At 49.1% G+C, this 17430-nt stretch overlaps 1 protein-coding gene across 1 annotated transcript; it reads right to left on the reverse strand.

Annotated features, from left to right (window-relative positions):
* Nucleotides 1–6623: 6623 nt before the first annotated feature.
* On the reverse strand, nucleotides 6624–17366 carry DDRGK1 (DDRGK domain containing 1). Its single transcript, XM_032604707.1, has 9 exons — nucleotides 17172–17366; nucleotides 15736–15942; nucleotides 14608–14720; nucleotides 14278–14379; nucleotides 11033–11155; nucleotides 10663–10701; nucleotides 8001–8057; nucleotides 7423–7471; nucleotides 6624–7092 (listed from the first exon to the last, which is right to left on the reverse strand). Exons 1-9 carry the CDS (start codon nucleotides 17359–17361, stop codon nucleotides 6926–6928), a joined length of 1047 nt encoding a protein of 348 aa, XP_032460598.1. The 5' UTR covers nucleotides 17362–17366; the 3' UTR covers nucleotides 6624–6925.
* Nucleotides 17367–17430: the final 64 nt, after the last annotated feature.

Below are 17430 nucleotides of genomic sequence, written 5' to 3' on the forward strand. Positions count from 1 at the left end.
AGATGCAAAGTATTATATATAGGAATAATAAACAAGGTCCTGCTGTGTAGCACAGGGAACTATATTCAATATCCTGTGATAAACCATCACGGAAAAGTATATGAAAAAGAAAATATGCATGTATAACTGAGTCACTTTGTACAGCAGAAATTAACACTTTTTTAAATCAACTTTTTTATACTTTAATAAAATTAAATAAACTTTTTTATACTTCAATAAAATTAAAAATAAAGGAAAGCTCTCTAATTTATAAAGGTAGAATAATCTTAATGCCAAAATCTGACAAATGAGACAAAAGAAGAAAATTGTGTGATTGATTAATCACCTGTCTTCCCCACTAGCTTGTAGCACCTATGTAGACAGGATCCTTTTTTAAAATTCCATATTTCCATCTTAATACTCTGGTAAGCAGAATAATGGCCTTCCAAAGATGTCCAAGTCCTAATTCCCAGGACCCGTGACTATGTTAGGTTACATGGCAAAGGAGAATTAAGATGTAGATAGAATTAAGTTTTCTAATAACTTTAAAATTGGGAGATTATCCAAGTGGGCTCCATGTAATCACAAGGGTACTTAAAAATGGAAGAGGGGGATTTTCCTGGTGGTCCAGTGGCTAAGACTCAACACTCTCAATGCAGGGAGCCTGGGTTCGAACCCTGGTCAGGGAATTAGATCCCACATGCCCCAACTAAGGATCCTGCACACGGCAGTGAAGATCCTGCATGCCATAACTAAGACACAGCACATCCAAATAAATAAATATTTTTTTTAAAAAATGGAAGAGGAAGTCGGTGGTGGATTGGGGCGGGGTGGGGAGGGAGATGTGACTATGGAAGTATGGTTAAAGAGATACAACCTAGCTTGCTTTGCAGATGGAGGATGGGGGCCATGGAAATATGGGTGGTCTCCTGAAGATGGAGAAGAGCCTCCAGAAAGAAACATAGCCCACCTTGATTTTAGCCCAGTAAGACCTGTGTTGGACTTCTACATAACTACAAGATAATAAATTTGTGTTGTTTTACAACACTAAGTTTGTGGTAATTTGTTACAGCATCACTAGAAAACTAATGCAAGCACATAACAGACACTCAACATTCATTTGCTGAATGATGAATGAAACCACAAAAACCCTGGGTCTATAGATAAATGGGTAAAAGATAGAAATATATCATTCACAGAATACAAATGGCTAATAAGCAGTTGTAAACATCTTCAGCTGATATTGAAGAGATGCAAATGAAAACCTATCAAATTAGCAGGCTGTTGTGATCCTTTGGGCGTCCTACCCACCAAGTTATCCAGAAGGGAATTAGGGGCTTCTTCTCTGGGATGACTGGGCAGTTATCTCCAGATGCCAAATTGAGGAGCAGGCACTTAAATCCATGCTAAAGTTTGGATGTTTGTACTAAAGCTTCTTCCAGCTTGCTTTATAAATAAAGGAAATAAAAACCTCCCTAATTGGGACAAAAATTCTTAGGAATAACCAGTAAAAGTCTTGGGGGTTATCTAGACCAATATAAAACTATAAGTGAAATGTTGATGACCCAAGCATGCTGGGGTGTTTTACAAACTGCTGATGTTCACACACACACATGGCCCATGAAAAAATTTTAAAGGAAAAATACAAAAACATTATTAGACTATATTCTCTTTTTTACCACTATTCTTTACTAATGGCACATTTTACCTAAGACAGAGATGGCTTTATGTTCCCCAGGAATTTTTCTTTTCTGTAACATTCTTCTTTTCTGTTTTTACATAATTGATGCTTTGTTTATATAATACTAAGAAACAGACTTATCTGTACCTATATTATATAAACCTCACTGCAAGATATTTAGAAACAAGGTAAAAAGGAATACAAGTCACCACCCCATCTGCCATCTCAGGTGAGTTTCATGCACTCACCTCTATTTGTGAAGCATGTTGGTCCTTCTTAAAGCCCCAAGCAAAATAATATTTTAAATTATTATTGCATCATGGAAATTATGGTCATGCCCAAACCTCTAATCAATCTTATGGAAACTTGCAAACTCCAAAAATGTTACCAGATTTAATTTTTATAAAATCTGGGGTAAATTTGTCCAGCAGAAAGTCTTTTCTGTAAACTCTGTACATTATCATTACAGATAGGTACACTGGTGGTTAAATGAAACTTTTATAACCTGCCTTGGGGGCCCACATTTCCCATGTGTCCAATACACACAAACTAAAAAGGCATCAAGACAACTCTCAAACTAGACATCAAGCGTGTGTCTACACAGCTACTATGAGGTTTAGCTCAACAAAAAAGTGACTTGACTTACCTCATTGATGAGGAATAAAGGAAAATAAAACAGCAGAAGTATTTATCTCAGTTACTCAGTTACGATACAGTCATAACATTACTGGTTTTAGTTTTGGTGTAATTATTATTATTATGGATGCGTTTTTTGTATCATGTTAGAAATTTAAGTCAAATTATAAAATCATATAAGAAAGTTAAAGTGACTAAAATTGGTCAGAGTAAATCTAGCAGGTTATATAAAGGGATATATTTAAACAAGTTTAGTGTTACAGTATCAGTATTTGGTAGGTTCTCTTATGAGGTTCCTTTACACACTTACCTGTAACGAGTAATCAAATACTGCATTAACCAGTCAAAAATTATATATGGTGTCAGAATAAACCAAGCAAAAAAATTCTTTTCAATGTCCCCACTATAGTCTACATTGCTTTTGGTACAATTCTGTGACTACTAAAAGTTATGTATGATACACAACTCTTCACTCATACTGCCCTGTCAATACAAAAGGAACAGGCTCCTTAGAACCCTGTTTTTCAAATTGTAGGTCGAGATCTCTGAGTGGGTTAGAGAAACAGGGAGTTCCCTGGTGGTCTAGTGGTTGGGATTCTGCGCTTTCACTGCCATGGCCCGGGTTCGGTCCCTGGTTGGGGAACTGAGACCCCGCAGGCTGCTCGGGGCAGCCAAAAAAAAAAAGAATAGAGAAACAAATATCAACATGCATCAAACCATGATAAGCAAAGGATTACTGTGAAACTTTAGCCTGTTCATTATCTCTATATATGCACACACACATGATGTAAAACGGATTTCTTAGTAAGAGATACTGTCAAAAAAATTTTGAAAAACACAGCATTGGTAGAATAGTTGTCTCCAATCTTGGGGCCAGGGCTTAGGACTGGAGGTGTCTGGGGCATGCACTTGTGAAGGCTTGCTGCAGTGCCCTCCAACAGTACAACGGGGGCGTGGAGGGAGGAGGTGATAGAGTAATAAAGATTTGTGGGATATGAAGATTGCGAAGAAGGCTTAAGAAATGAGTTAGTGATTTAAAACACTAATTAAACATCCCCCTGACACTTCACTAAATACAGCCCAAATCTCTGGGCTCAGTATTTACCACCCTTCCCAGCTGGGTCCCAAGCTCCCTTTCCACCCTGTCTCACCTTTGCCCCCACCTTTTCCTTTCCTCCACCCAACACTCCATGCCCCTCAGTGAACCACAAACCTTTACATTCTGCACACCTGGCTTCTCCTCAGCCCAAAAGGCCTCACCTTGTAATTATAGGCCGTGCACCTGTTGGCTGAATGATGGGTGGTATCCCTGCTATATTAATAGCATTGCCCTGCCCCCACTTGTGGATGGGGACATGTTTTGTTTACTGTGATTCCCTGGGGTGCTTAGCATCCTGCCTCATACTTAGTATTTAATAATTTTCCAACTCTTGACCAATTTTGTAAACAACCATTTTGATAAGACAAGTTTATTATATGGCTCTCCAACCTCTGCTTGTCAATATACCTTGAAGGTGCCTTAAAAAGAAAAGTTGTAGGACTTCCTGGCAGTCCAGCGGTTAAGAATCTGTGCTTCCACTGCAGGGGTACACGGGTTCAATCCGTGGTCGGGGAACTAAGATCCTGCATGCTGTGCGGTGCAGCCAAAAAAAAAAAAAAGTAGTGATAGAAACTAACTGAACCACACTGGACTCTATTGGGAGCAAAGTGCTTTCAAAATAGACCTGTTGGGCTGGGCTGTGAGGATAAGGCACCTAGAACTAGCACAACAAGCACTGTGTAATTTAGGGGTTACAAAAATCAAAACTTATCTGATTGGTTGAAGCCATCAGTCTAGAGTTCCTGATGCAAGGGGGAAATCTGTGAAAAAGGAGCCACACAACAGGTTGAGGACTCAGATAGGTCCCTGGTTCTGAATCACCATCCTTCAGTCATTTATATTCTCAGCCACCTGAAATAACCACCCTGGTGCTCCAGGAAAAGTAAAAACTGTACCCTCAGGAAAAAATAAAAATAAAAATGGAGTTAGTGGGCTTCCCTGGTGGCGCAGTGGTTGAGAGTCCGCCTGCCGATGCAGGGGACGCCGGTTCGTGCCCCGGTCCGGGAAGATCCCACATGCCGCGCAGCGGCTGAGCCCGTGAGCCATGGCCTCTGAGCCTGCGCGTCGGAGCCTGTGCTCCGCAACGGGAGAGGCCACAACAGTGAGAGGCCCGCGTACCGCAAAAAAAAAAAAAAAAAAAAAAAAAATGGAGTTAGTGAATAAGCAAATGGAAATCCATGGTATTTAAATGTTTACAATCAGTTTTAGCATTACATGTACAGATCAGTAATGTAATCGCTATGATACCATGTGTGTCTGGTCAACTTTTTACGGTATAAAAGTATTTAAAATAATTTCATATACAGCTGACCCTTGAGCAACATGGGTTTGAACTGCTTGGATCCACTTACACGCAGATTTTTTTCAGCAGTAAATACTACAGTACAGCACAATCTGTGGCTGGTTGAATCCGCAGGTGCAGAATCACAGATAGGGAGGAACTTCCGTATAGAGAGCCAGCCATAACTTATATGCAGATATTTGCCTGTGCAGAGGGCCAGCGCTCCTGACCCACTGTGTTGTTCAAGGGTCAACTGTACTAATTTGGGGAGTTTAAATGCTTAGAAATATTTAAGTAATAATTAATGCTTAAACACTTGAAAATTTGTCTAAGTGGTTAAACCTGAAAGTTTTCATTTATTAGTTGTTAAAACAGTTTGTACATATTTAGAAAAATGTTAATCGCTTGCTATCTGAAGAACTATTCATTTGATACTTTTATTAGACTAGTAGATTGATTACTAAATAATGCACAGAGGGTTATAGGTTTTCCCCCTCTACACTAAGCCCCTGGGACTTAGAAGCCTTCTAAGTCCTGGACTGCCAGGAAGTCCTCATATCCCAGAGTCTTAGAAGCCTTCTGGGATATGAGGAAGGGTTGTGCCCTTTTCTTACTCCAGGCCTGTGGGCAGTGCCCTGAAGGTAGAATGTGGTGGCTTGGGCCGCCATAGTCATCTTGCTACGTGGATGGCAGTGGCTGAGGATGGTTGAGGGAAAGGATGGAAGAGACCTGGAGCTACTGTCTTGCTCTTCCAGAGAAGCTCCTTCCACTGGGGATTTTAATTACTTGCAACTTTACAGCCTGCCTTTCCACCCCACCCTCACTTCCTTCGCTGGCTCTCAACCTCGGCTACACATTGTAATCTCTTACTTATGTTCCCTGGACCCCAACCCCAGAGATTCTGATTGAACTGGTCCAGGGTGCAGCCTGGCACGAGACTGCGGTAAACTCCCCAGGTGATTCTAACGAGCAACCAGGGCTGAGAACCACTGCTCTAACTGTAAGCTCTTCTTTTCTCTTTGGAATTTTATCTTTCTATCTCTTACTGTGGTTATCTATGTCTATTTCTTCCTTCTTACTAGGCTGTGGGCTCCCAAATGGCCTTCCAAACAATGCATGTGGCCCTTCCCAGCTCCAGGTGACTTCAAGTGTCTATCGCTGATAGAAGTAGCAGAGTTATGCCTTATTTGGAATTTAGGTTCTATAGTCTATGCTTATGGCATCAAATGAGTCAAAATCACCCTTGACAATCCCTCAGGAAGGCTCTGTTCTGGGAGCCTGATGTCCTGTCTCCCCATGACCATCTACACAGACCGTTTCCTCCTAGACCAGAACAGAAAGCTGCCCTCCTCCACCAGGCACTAGAGGAAGTAGGTGGTTGTGTTTAGGGGCCATCTTGCATAAAAAATACACATTTAAACAGATGCCTCACCCTCAGCACAGCAGGAAGTTCATGCCATGAACAGCTCACAGGAACCAGAGTGCTGACCCTACAGGAGACACACATCTCCCATCTCAACCCACTCTCGAGCATATGGTCCTCACATCCACCAGTGGGTGGAATCACCCACACCATTCAAACTTTTTGTCAAGGATGTAGAGCTGAATTCATGTGAGGTACTATATGAAGCAATGTCCCTCCACTGCACAATTCTATCCAGCTCACACAGGTCTTCCCCTTTCTTCTCTCTGTCCCACAAGCAGCTGGCCCAGCCTCTCTCCTCCCTGACCTCCCTTCCGTCCCTCTTAAGGCTGATGTTCCCTAGGACTCTATCCTTGGCACTTCTCATTAACTCTTCTTCCTAAGGCCTCTCATGGTGAGAACTCCTTCCTCAGTTCAGGGAGATGTGGCCCAAGAGGATTCCCACTTTGGCTCTGGTAAAGTAGGGGAGGAGGAGTAAGACCTCATCCAGGCCTTGGGGGCTGGGCTTGCAGGACACAAAGGAACAGAGTAAACGCTTTTTATTGAATGAATGGATGAATGCATGCTTGATAAGAACAGAACTTGTATCTGCCTCCAAAGGACCCCACCCCCACTCCCAAGATATATTCTGAGGCTGAGATTTTCACCTGCTCACCTAGCACCCCTTCTGCCACACCAAGCCACACCAAGCTCACCAGTGCTCATAGACCTTTAATCTATAACTGCCTGGCCACACTCCATCACTGCCCCAGGACGGAAGGGAGGGATAAAGATGTATAGCCAGCTAGACCATGCCAGCTCTGAGTCCAAGAGGGAAGGGCTAGGTCAGGCTGGGACCTGGGCAGGGGGCTCCCGGCCCCAGGCGATGAGGGAGTTGCTGGCCTGGGCAAGCTCGGTGATGGATACCCGGCCCCGCTGTCGGATGAAGTTAGCCATGGCAGCCAGTTCCTCCGGGGTTATGTAGATGAACTTGCCCCGGTCGTCAATCACACCTGTGGGGACATGCAGGTTGTGGGGCTCAGCCCTCCCCACCTGACCTGAGGATGCCTACCCACCCATCCCTCCTGCCTGTCTACTTGGCCTTTCCTGGCTGTATCCAATCTTGACTAGGTGAGTCAAATCAGGCTTCCTTGCCTGTCCTCGTCACTCAAAGCCATCCCCAGGCCTTAGCATGTCCTCCTTGTAACTGCATCCCCCTCCTCAGTACACTGCTCCCCCAACCCGGGGTGGTCATCCTACCTCTGCAATAAGTCCCTGCAGCCCCACATGGCTAGATACTCCCCAAGGCCAGGGCCCGTAATGACTGATTCTTATCCTCTCACCTGTAAGAGTTCCCTCAGTCAGCAGGTCCTGGATGCGGTTTATGGTGTCCTATGAGGAGAACAGTTCTCAGAGCAGAGATGGGTGCTGCCATCCCCAAAAAAGGCACTCGCAATCTCCCTCCCACCACAGCCAAATCTCCTCCTCTCCTTCTCATGGCCACCCTGCAATGTGACTCCATGTTTCTCCTTTGGAGGGACCCAGAGCGAAAGGGCTCTGGTCCTGGGACCCTGCAGGACCCCTGAGAGAGTCTCTCTTCCAACCAGGGGAGAACCGTTGGTGACATTTGGCCAAGAAGGTTGGTATAGACTGTTGTAAGACAGCTGTCAAGGTAACTGGATTTGGGCTGCTAAGAGTGATGGGGTTTAGACATTTTTCTTTTTTCTCCCTGCCTGTTTTCCAACTAGTTAGAAAGGCAGGATTCCCGGGGTGCCAAGAGATTACTACACTCTACTCATTCTTGGTTGCGGGCAGGGTGGAAGGGGCATCAAGACTTTCCATCTTTAGGGCAGGCCCTCTCTTACAGCCACACAGACCCCACGGCCACACTCCATGTAACAGGCTACCTTGTAGGGCTTACCTGAGTCCGCAGGCCCACCTGGGAAGCCAGGTCTTCCAAGAGCACGACCTTGGACTGCTACAAACAAAAGGAGGAAAGGGAGTGAGGCTGAGCTTGGGCAAGTCCTTCTCAGCACTGGAACCCTCTGAAGTTGGCATTCTGATCCGATCTGCTCTGGGTGGCTGGATAAACACTGTGCAGATTCCTATGGGAGAGCCTTGCTCCCTTCACACATTACTCACGCACTCTCCCAACTACCCATATGGAGAGACACACACATTCATAACCTCTCTCATTCCCTTGCTTGTGGGCAGAGATCTGCCCAAAACTACCACCTGCCCCCCAGGCTCCTGGACTGAAGACCACCCTGAGAAAGACTCACAAGTGGAGAACCAAGCACAGCTGCCACCTTCTCCTCTGCAATCAGACGTATCTTTCTAACATCTTGGGCAGGTTGGAAGGGGAAGCACCATAGAGATGAAGGGGAGGGGTGACAGTCACCAAAAGCTATTTAAAAAAACTTTTTCTAGAACTTGTATTTGCTGAGAACCTGCCAGGACAAGGTACTGAGAAGGTGCTGGGGAAGCAATGTTGAAAAAGACATAGCTCACAGCCCCGCCAGGAGGAGTGTAAGAACGTGGAGAAGAACAGAGCAGATAAAAGGACCCAATAAGCCAGGGCCTCGGTAGAAGCTCATTCTTGCCTCGCCTTTGCTCAATGCCCCCCTGGCCTGGAGAGTACCACAACCCTGACACGCCCATACTTCTTTTTACCCATCCTCTTCACACCGTATGAGCCCCCCCTTAACATAACTGTTGATAACACTGCTCAGTGCTTTCCACACACAGCCATGTGCCACGTGCCTCCCTCACATCCTCAGGAGAAAGGTTAGTTCCCAGGGATGCAGCTGAGGGTCCACTGCTGGATCCTACGCATGCACCTGCCGCCGCCTCCCCCGCAAACAGACAGCATATGACTTGAGAGAAGGCGGTCTTTTGCGTTTCTGTGAATCTTCCATAGCAAATGAGCTGGGGTAGGAGTGACATGGTGATACCGCCCCAGCTGCAGATGGCACGTGACTGTTTGAAATGCCAAACCGAATATGTAAGCAGGGAGGCAAGTGAGTGGCAGTTGGGCCAGAGTGTGGGCAAGCACAAGGTGACCTGGCCAGCCGGCCTCTACCTACAAAGCAGAGAGTGGGTGTTGGGCTCCAAGCGACAGCTCAGAGTGAGAATATGGAGTCACCCCAGGTGGTCCCTGAAAACCTGGCCTGAGGGGCTGCTGGGGCCAAAAGTATGTTTGGAAAAACAAACCAACCAACCCAGCCTCAATCAGAAAGAAGAGTGGAGTAACAAGAGCAAGCTATGCCTGTGCACATAACTGCTGCTCACAGAAATGTCCCTCCAGTTCTGAAACCCTAAGACGAAAGGGCCCATCCCCTTGGAGCCAAGAGGAAGGCGGGCAGGCTGAATTTTGGAAGTTCTCCTTCTCCCTGCAGACAGCAGCTCTGGGAGAATCAGCTAGCACAGGCTGGAGAGACTTCTAAACTCCAAAACAGTTTGGAGAACCCCCAGAAAATGGCCCCTCCAGAGAGGTGCTGAGAGCGAGGGCTGGCACTGCCCTGGGTACCTTTTCTCAGGCCTCCGCCTTGGAGAGGGGGACCTGAAGCTGATGAAGGAGGGCTTCCTGGAGGAGAGACTCAGACTACATTGCTGCCCACTGGGTAGGTGGGGACAGTGAGCTCCAAACAGCAGCAGGAAAGTGTGAGATACCCTTCCCAGGGTTGCAGCCCTCAATCAAGTGTGCCAGGGTGGAGAATGGGCTCCATGAGAGGGGAATGGCGGCAGTCTGAGGGAGCCTTCTCCCTCTCGGGAGCCTTGGCCCCCAGCTGTGAGCCTAGCCCCTCGCCGGCTGGGAGGTGTCTAAACCCTGCTCTCTTCTGGGAGAGGTGGGGGAGGATTAGCAAGCCCCGGCTCCTTGGCACCCCTGGTTACCACTCCCACCACCGCCTCTGCTCCCTCTGCATTCCTTCCCTCAGCCGCCTCTGCACCCCTGAGCTGCACTTGAAAACCTCTCCCCTCATCGCATCCTTTGTGGGAGAGGAGAAGTTGCTTAGCAGCAAAGCAGAGCAGGACGTGCTTATGCAACGCAACCCGGAGCAGTATCCGGGAGGCCTGCGCTACAGCTGTAGACAGAAGGGGGCACACCTGCTGCCCTGTCCCAGGTTCCAAAGGAAACATCATCCTATATCCCCCGGAAGACCCAAGTTACTGGCTGGGAACACATGGCAGGGGATGCTTGTTTCACCTCAGTAGAGCCTCAGTATGACAGAACTGGCAGAAAACACGCATGAAGAAACTGGAAAACACAGTGACTCACTGAGCATGGGGTCTAAAGAGCAGGGAAACTGTCAAACCCTAAGCGTGAGGAAGCGATCATAGACTCGCACCTCCCACACAGACCAGGTCCTTCTCCACCTTTGGCGTCAGAGGAGAAGGGACTCTCCTGGCCAGGAGCCCAGCAGCTCAGCCTCTCTTTTTCCACCTGCCCACTCCTGCACGAGCTTGAGTGAAACGCCTGCAGCCCCCGCTCAGGCCTACTCCCTCCAGGCCCTGAAGATGCATCCAACATGCACACCAGAAGCAGGCAGCTGACACCCAGGTTCTGCTCTGTGGCTTCTTACCTTAATGTAGTTGATGAACTCGGCCAGGAAGCTGTGGGACTAGAGGAGCAGAGAAATCAAGGTGAGTATCCCCCTGGCAGGGGCCACAGGGTCTATGCCTACACACCTGCCCATCTGAGTGCCACCTGCCTGTCCTGCCTGTGTGCCTGTCCAACCACCTGCGTAAGCAGTCGAGCCTCCTGTGGTGTGGGGATCGAGGCACCACTTCTCCCAAAGACAAGGTCTCAGCCGCTAGAGCCTGCTGATCCTGATGCCCACCCGCTTCTCACTGTCTGACTGGGGAGGCAGGTGAGGAGCAGCGGGGTGTCTGGGACAGGGTGGCTCGTCTTTTTGGGCACAGGGAGGGGTTTCCTAGGGGCAGTGGGCCCACCTGCTCCTCAGTCATGGTCTCGCCCACACCCTCTTCCTCCACCACGAAGGCCTCCTTCAGTTTCAGATACTCTTCATGCTCCCGCTGGGCCTGCTCCTCCCGGGCTTTCCTCTCCTCCTCCTCCTGTGGACACAGAAGAGGCAAGAGTCAGATATTTTGGGGTGAGTGCCCACCCTATCCTGTTCTGGTCTCTGCTGCCCCCACAGGGCAGCAGAGCATCCAGACCAGCCCTTTCTCAGGGACAGAGCTCCTTTAAGACCTTGATCCCTCTGGCTCCTAAGCTGAACAGCAGGATCCCTCTTCTCAATCAGTTCCATCACCTCCCAGATGAATGCTGCTCAGCTCCCCTTTCCCTGAAAATCCTGCCACGAACCCCCCCATAATATCCTCCAGTCACCTCCCCTCCCACTTCCTGTCCTGTCACGTCCAAACTTCGTGAACAAACACCCAGTTTCCCTTTCCCACCAATCAGCCATCCCTCCAGCCCACTCCAATCTGGCTTCTGCATACTCAGCTCTACCAAAACAAGTCCTGCTATGGTCTCACCCATGTCCTCCAACCACAAAAGCCAAAGGACAACCATCAGGCCTCATACCCCTGTCTTCTCAGTGGCCTGGGGCAGAGGCAACCATCCTTTCTTCCCTCCCTTGGCATCCAGACCCTACCCTCTCCTGGATTTCCTCCTGTTCCTTGGGCCATTCTTCCCGCCTCCTCCATCACTCAGCCCTGTCCCTTCTTTCTCCTTCACTCTCTGGGCCACCTCACCATGCCCACAGCATCAATATGCTGTCCTTGCCAGTGGCTGCCACAGTTGTATCCCCACCCAAATCTCTCCTTGCAAACGCACGACTGCCCAAGTGGCACACCTACTGGGCTGTCTCACAGGCACCTCAAATTGATTATGCCCCAGAAAGACCCTGTGATCTACTCCCCACACATCTGGTACTCCTCCTGGGCCCCTGGCTCAGTGAATCACACAACCATCTGGCCAGATGCCCTGGTCAGAAATGAGGCCCCATCTACCACTTCTTTCTTTAACTTCTGGAAAACTTGATCCACCCATGTCATTCTATCACCAGCACAACGTACTGCAACAGTCTCGCCCCAAATCAACCCATTTTCCAGAATTCTCAGAACGATCTATTTTAAACATGAAGCTAAAGCTGGGACACGGAATATACAAGATGAGCCTGGAGCACTTTGCAGTGTCAAAAGTAAGAAAGTACTTTAAAAAAACTAAACAATAAGGGTATGTCAAAGGTACACAGGAGCCAACTAAAAGAGCTCCCAGTGGCCAAAGCTGGAACAATCTAAGCAAAAAAGTAAATAAGATAGCACTGGATGGGACTTCCCTGGCGGCCCAGTGGTTAGGACTTCGCACTTTCACTGCTGAGGGCCCAGGTTCAATCCCTGGTTGGGGCACTAAGATCCCAGAAGCCACGTGGCATGGCGGGAAAAAAAAACCTGATAGCGTTTGGATTATAATACAAAGTTCAAATAAATATCCATAAGTCCATGTGGATACAAATAAACAATTGGGGACTTCCCTGGTGGCATAGTGGTTAAGAATCCGCCTGCCAATGCAGGGGACATGGGTTTGAGCCCTGGTCCGGGAAGATGCCACATGCCGTGGAGCAACTAAGCCCATGCGCCACAACTACCGAGCCTGTGTTCTACAGCCCACAGCCACAACTACTGAGCCCATGTGCCGCAACTACTGAAGCCTGTGCGCTCTAGGGCCTGTGCTCCACAACAAGAGAAGCCACCGCAATGAGAAGCCTGTGCACTGCAATGAAGACCCAATGCAGCCAAAAAATAAATTAATTAAAAAAAGAAAAAAAAATTTTAATTGCTTTAAAAAAATAAAACAATTGAATAAATAAAGAAGAAAAGATAAATCTGTACAAAAGAATTCCAAATACTTTATGTAAATACTCTCCTCTTAAGAAGGTGGAGCATAGCTCCCTACCCCTTAAGTGTGGGCTGTGCAGTGACTTGTTTCCAAAGAAGCATGGGAAATGGAGAAATCTGGCAAATATAACCTTAGCCAGATGATCAAGGTTAACATACTAGTGATAAGTCAAGTTGATAACATGTACCCTTGCTATGTTGTGGTGAGGATGACACTTCACCTCCGGTCTTCCTCCCAGAAATCTATAACCTCCAGTCTAACCGTGACAATAACATAAGCCAAACGCAAATAGAGAGACATTTTACAAAATACTTGCCCAACAGGTCACAAAACTGTCAAGATCATCAAAAGCAAAGAAAGTCTGAGAAACTGTCACAAGCCAGAGGAACCTAAGGAGATATGACAACTAAGTGTAATGTGGTATCCTGGATGGAACCCTGGGAAAGAAAAAGGATATTTGGGAAAAGCTAATGAAATCCCAATAATGTGTCAAATTCACTTAATAATAATGTATTAATATTAGTTGTGAGAAATATACCACAGTAAGGTATGATGTTAATAATAAGGAAATCTGGGGTGCAGGGGAGAAGAGTCCCAGAATATTTAAGGTGCATTATTAAGTTCAATATTCAGAAAGGTAAAAAACTCTCTCAACTAATGCCTCCCCTCTGCTGTGTTCCAGCCCATCTGCTATAGCACCCATAGCCAGGCTTCCTGCCATCCAGTGTCCCTGGACAGTAGGGCCAGTAGAGGCCAAAGGCACCACGCTATGGGGTCTTCCCAGCTGGGCAGCCCTGGCTCTCACCCTATATACCCCACATCTTTGTGATGTTGCCTTTCTTCAGCACCTGATTCTCAGAAGGAAGGAAGCACCTGGCAAACAAAGGTTGATTCACCACCCTTACTGCAGTGGCCTCCATTCCCTGAGCATCTTCTCTATGCCAGGCCCCAAACAGAACCTGGTACAGATACAATCCACCATCTCTTACAATGCCCTTTAACAGCCTCAAGACCCTTAGGATCCAGAACCCCCCCTTTGCCACCTTACCTCTCTGACCCCTTTCCTTCTTCCTTACCCTGCTTTAGCCACTCTGCCTCAATGTTCTTCAAATGCTTTAGGTGTGTCCAATAAATCACATGCACAAATTTCAGTCTCAGGCTCACTTTTTAGCAGCAGCTTTACAGAGGCTGTGCCTAGAGCTCAGAGACCAAATAAACCAGGGCCTGCACCTGGCTCAAGGCCCCTCTTCTAGGCTGGAGGTGTTGGGAAGCAGCATGGGTATCAAGGCTGCCTGGGCAGCTGTCAGAAGTCAGCATCGGGGGCCTGGCTCACCTTCTGTTCCTCCTCCAAGCGAAGCCGCTCCTCCTCCTTTTTCCACTCTGCCTCACGCTGCGACTCAAGGCGTTTCCTCTCCTCACGCTCAGCCTCCTCTGCCTGGAGAAAGGCCGTCATGGGGGACACATCTCCACCCCCAGCTAGAGTTTGCCCACCTCCCAAACAGGCCAGGCCAGGCAAGGCCTGGCCACAGACCAACGTTGCAGGAGACAGAGACAGGCAAGCATCAAATACCAGCCCAGCATGCAAAGAGCCTCGAGGGGAGGGTCTGCCATTTAGAAGACTCTTTCCCACTTCTCAGAGCTGCACCCCATCCCTCCTGCTTGCCTCACGCTGGGCTTTTCGTGCTTGTTTCTCCTCCAGCTTCCGCAGTTTCTTAGCTCCAATTTTCCCTAACAGGTGAGTTTCCACTGGTTTCTCGATGTCTTCTTCCTCTTGGGCTGAGTATGGTCAGAGAAAGACACTTCAGGTCCTGGCCACGGAGGACTGATGATGATGGATCCACCTTAGGTCCTGGCCATGGAGGACTGATGATGATGGATCCACCCTACCCCTTGTACCTCTCCTTATGGGGGGTCTCCTTCCACTCACTTACAAATACCACTAGCCCAGCTCTGCCCTCTAGAGGCCTCTGCCACGCAGATATTCATCTGGTGGGGGGTGTGTTAGGTGTGGGGGAGAAGGGAGGGAACCATGGGGCAAGAAAACGGATGATAACTTTAGATCTACATAGCCATTAAGAAAGCACTCTAACCCAAGGGTTAAGCCCTCAGGAAATGAGTGTACCCACACAAGGAGAGTGCTGGAATAGAAGGAGTGGACTGGGCTTCCCTGGTGGTGCAGTGGTTGAGAGTCCGCCTGCCGATGCAGGGGACACGGGTTAGATCCCTGGTCTGGGAAGATCCCACACATCCGGAGCAACTACGCCCGTGTGCCACAACTACTGAGCCTGCACTCTAGAGCCCATGAGTCACAACTACTGAGCCCACGTGCCGCCACTACTGAATCCCATGTGCCTAGAGCCCTTGTTCTGCAACAAGAGAAGCCACCGCAATGAGCCCGAGCACCACAACGAAGAGTAGCCCCCGCTCGCCACAACTACAGAAAGCCCGCACGCAGCAATGAAGACCCAGTGCAGACAAAAATAAATAAATAAATAAATAAATAAATAAATAAATAAATAAATAAATAAATAAAAGACTCCTGCCCTCCTGTTTGGACACTGAGAGCCAAAATGAAGGAAGATGGGGTTGGCTCAGTGGAATAGGGATCAGGGTCCAGAGCTGCTAGTCCCCGGGAGCAAAGGCTGGATCCTAAGTCTCCCCTAACTATACCCTATGGCTCCCAGATATCCCTCCCACACTATGGCTTCACACCCCACTCTTCTGCCCAGCTTTGAGGGTCCCCTCACCCTCTAACCCAGGCCCTTTCTCCACCAGGCTGGGCCCCTCTCACCTGGGATGACGGCCTCCCCATCATTCTCAACTACTTCTGCCCAGGCCACCCGCTGGGCTCGACGCTGGGCCTGCAGGCGGCTGTCCAGGTCCCTGCGGCGCCGGGGCCTGCCCCCAGTTCTCTGCTCCTCGGGCTCCAGGGGCTGAGGCTGGGCCACTCGGCCTGCTACTACTGCCTCCTCCTCATTGTGCAAAGGCTCTTGGACAGCTGTAGGGAAGAGAAGAACCATGATTCTGTCTGGCAGCCCAAACCACCTCATGGCAGGGGGAACAGCGTCCTGGAAGCCTCACCCTCCTCTGCTCAACTTCCTCCAGGCTCCCGCTGCCCACAGCACAAAGTTCCAATTTCTCAGTCTGACTGTGGAGGCCTTCATAACCTAAACCCAGACCTTGGTCCTATGCAGCAAGATCACCCCATCCCTCCCACCTGTGCTGCTTATCTCTTTCCTCCCAAGGACCCACTTTTCCAGGTGACCTGTCAGGAAACTACCACCCTGCAAGATGGAGCTGAAGCTCTACCTCCTCTAGGAAGCCCACCTTGACCTCTCCAGACCTCATCTGAATGCCCACGGCAGGACTGCATTTATCTGTTGCCTAACACCACCTGCCATGGTTTTATCTGGCACCCCAATCAGAGAGCACACCCGAGGGCTGAGTCTCTCCTCTCAGGAAGATTTGTTGGCTATTTGCCTTACCTCAGCTTCTCTGTGCCCACCCCCGCCCCCACACATGCTCTTAAGTAGCTTGTGAGTCCAAGGAGGGGGAGAGACATATACACAAACCCATATGCTGATAAGAAATGATGGGGAGGGGGACAGGATGGAGGATGACAGGTGTATCTGTTCTGTGCCCTGGAGGATGACATGGACTTCCGGGCGTGGTGCAAAACAAGGAGGAAGGTGCATGGCCACATGGGTATTCTTGAGAGTGAAGGAGAGAGCTTCCTGGAGCTCTCTTCCTCATGCTCTGTTCAGCTCGTGGGTAGGTAGAAAACTTAGGTTCCCCCTCCTCGTCAGCTGCTCTGGAGCCAGCCTGGGAGGGATGGGAAACCCCTGTGGATACCCCAACTGGCGCAGAGAAGGGCTGCCCGGATGACGGATGTGAGTGCCCGTCAGGGCCTAGCCCTTCTGCAGTGCCAAGGGGCGAGGGGAGAGATGAGGAAAGGCTCTCTTTTGGGGCCAGGAGAAAGGCGTAGGTACCCTGCTACTCTGTCCCCGAGCCGCAATCCTGCTCGAGCCGCAATCCTGCTCTGCGGCTCCCCGCTGATCCCCCTTCGCGCACGTATGCGCATGCGCGCAGCCTGCCTGCCGCGAAAGGCGCGGCTATCTCGCCAGGCAAGCCGGCGCACGCGCAGGAATCGCGGCTCGACGGCCTACAGAGGCTCCGGAGTCAGAGAACGCGCGGCCTCACCGGCCATGGCGTGGCGACATCTCCTACCTGCTACCATCCGGCTCCGGCTGCGAGTCAGGAAGAGGATAAGGCCGACAAGCAGAGCCGCCGCCACCAAGTACACCACCGGGGCCACCATGACAACGGCTTCCAGATGGAACCAGCCAGTGCGTCCAGCCTGAGGCCCGGGATCTCTCAGACCCTGCCTAACGCCCATGTGGCCCCTCCCGTTTCCCATTCTAGGCTCCGCCCACCACTCGGTCCCGCCCAGGCCGCACACTTAATTTAGAGGCCCTAATTTTTTTCT

The sequence above is a fragment of the Phocoena sinus genome, chromosome 15, assembly GCF_008692025.1.
Source record: "Phocoena sinus isolate mPhoSin1 chromosome 15, mPhoSin1.pri, whole genome shotgun sequence".
In the NCBI taxonomy this organism is placed as follows: domain Eukaryota; kingdom Metazoa; phylum Chordata; class Mammalia; order Artiodactyla; family Phocoenidae; genus Phocoena; species Phocoena sinus.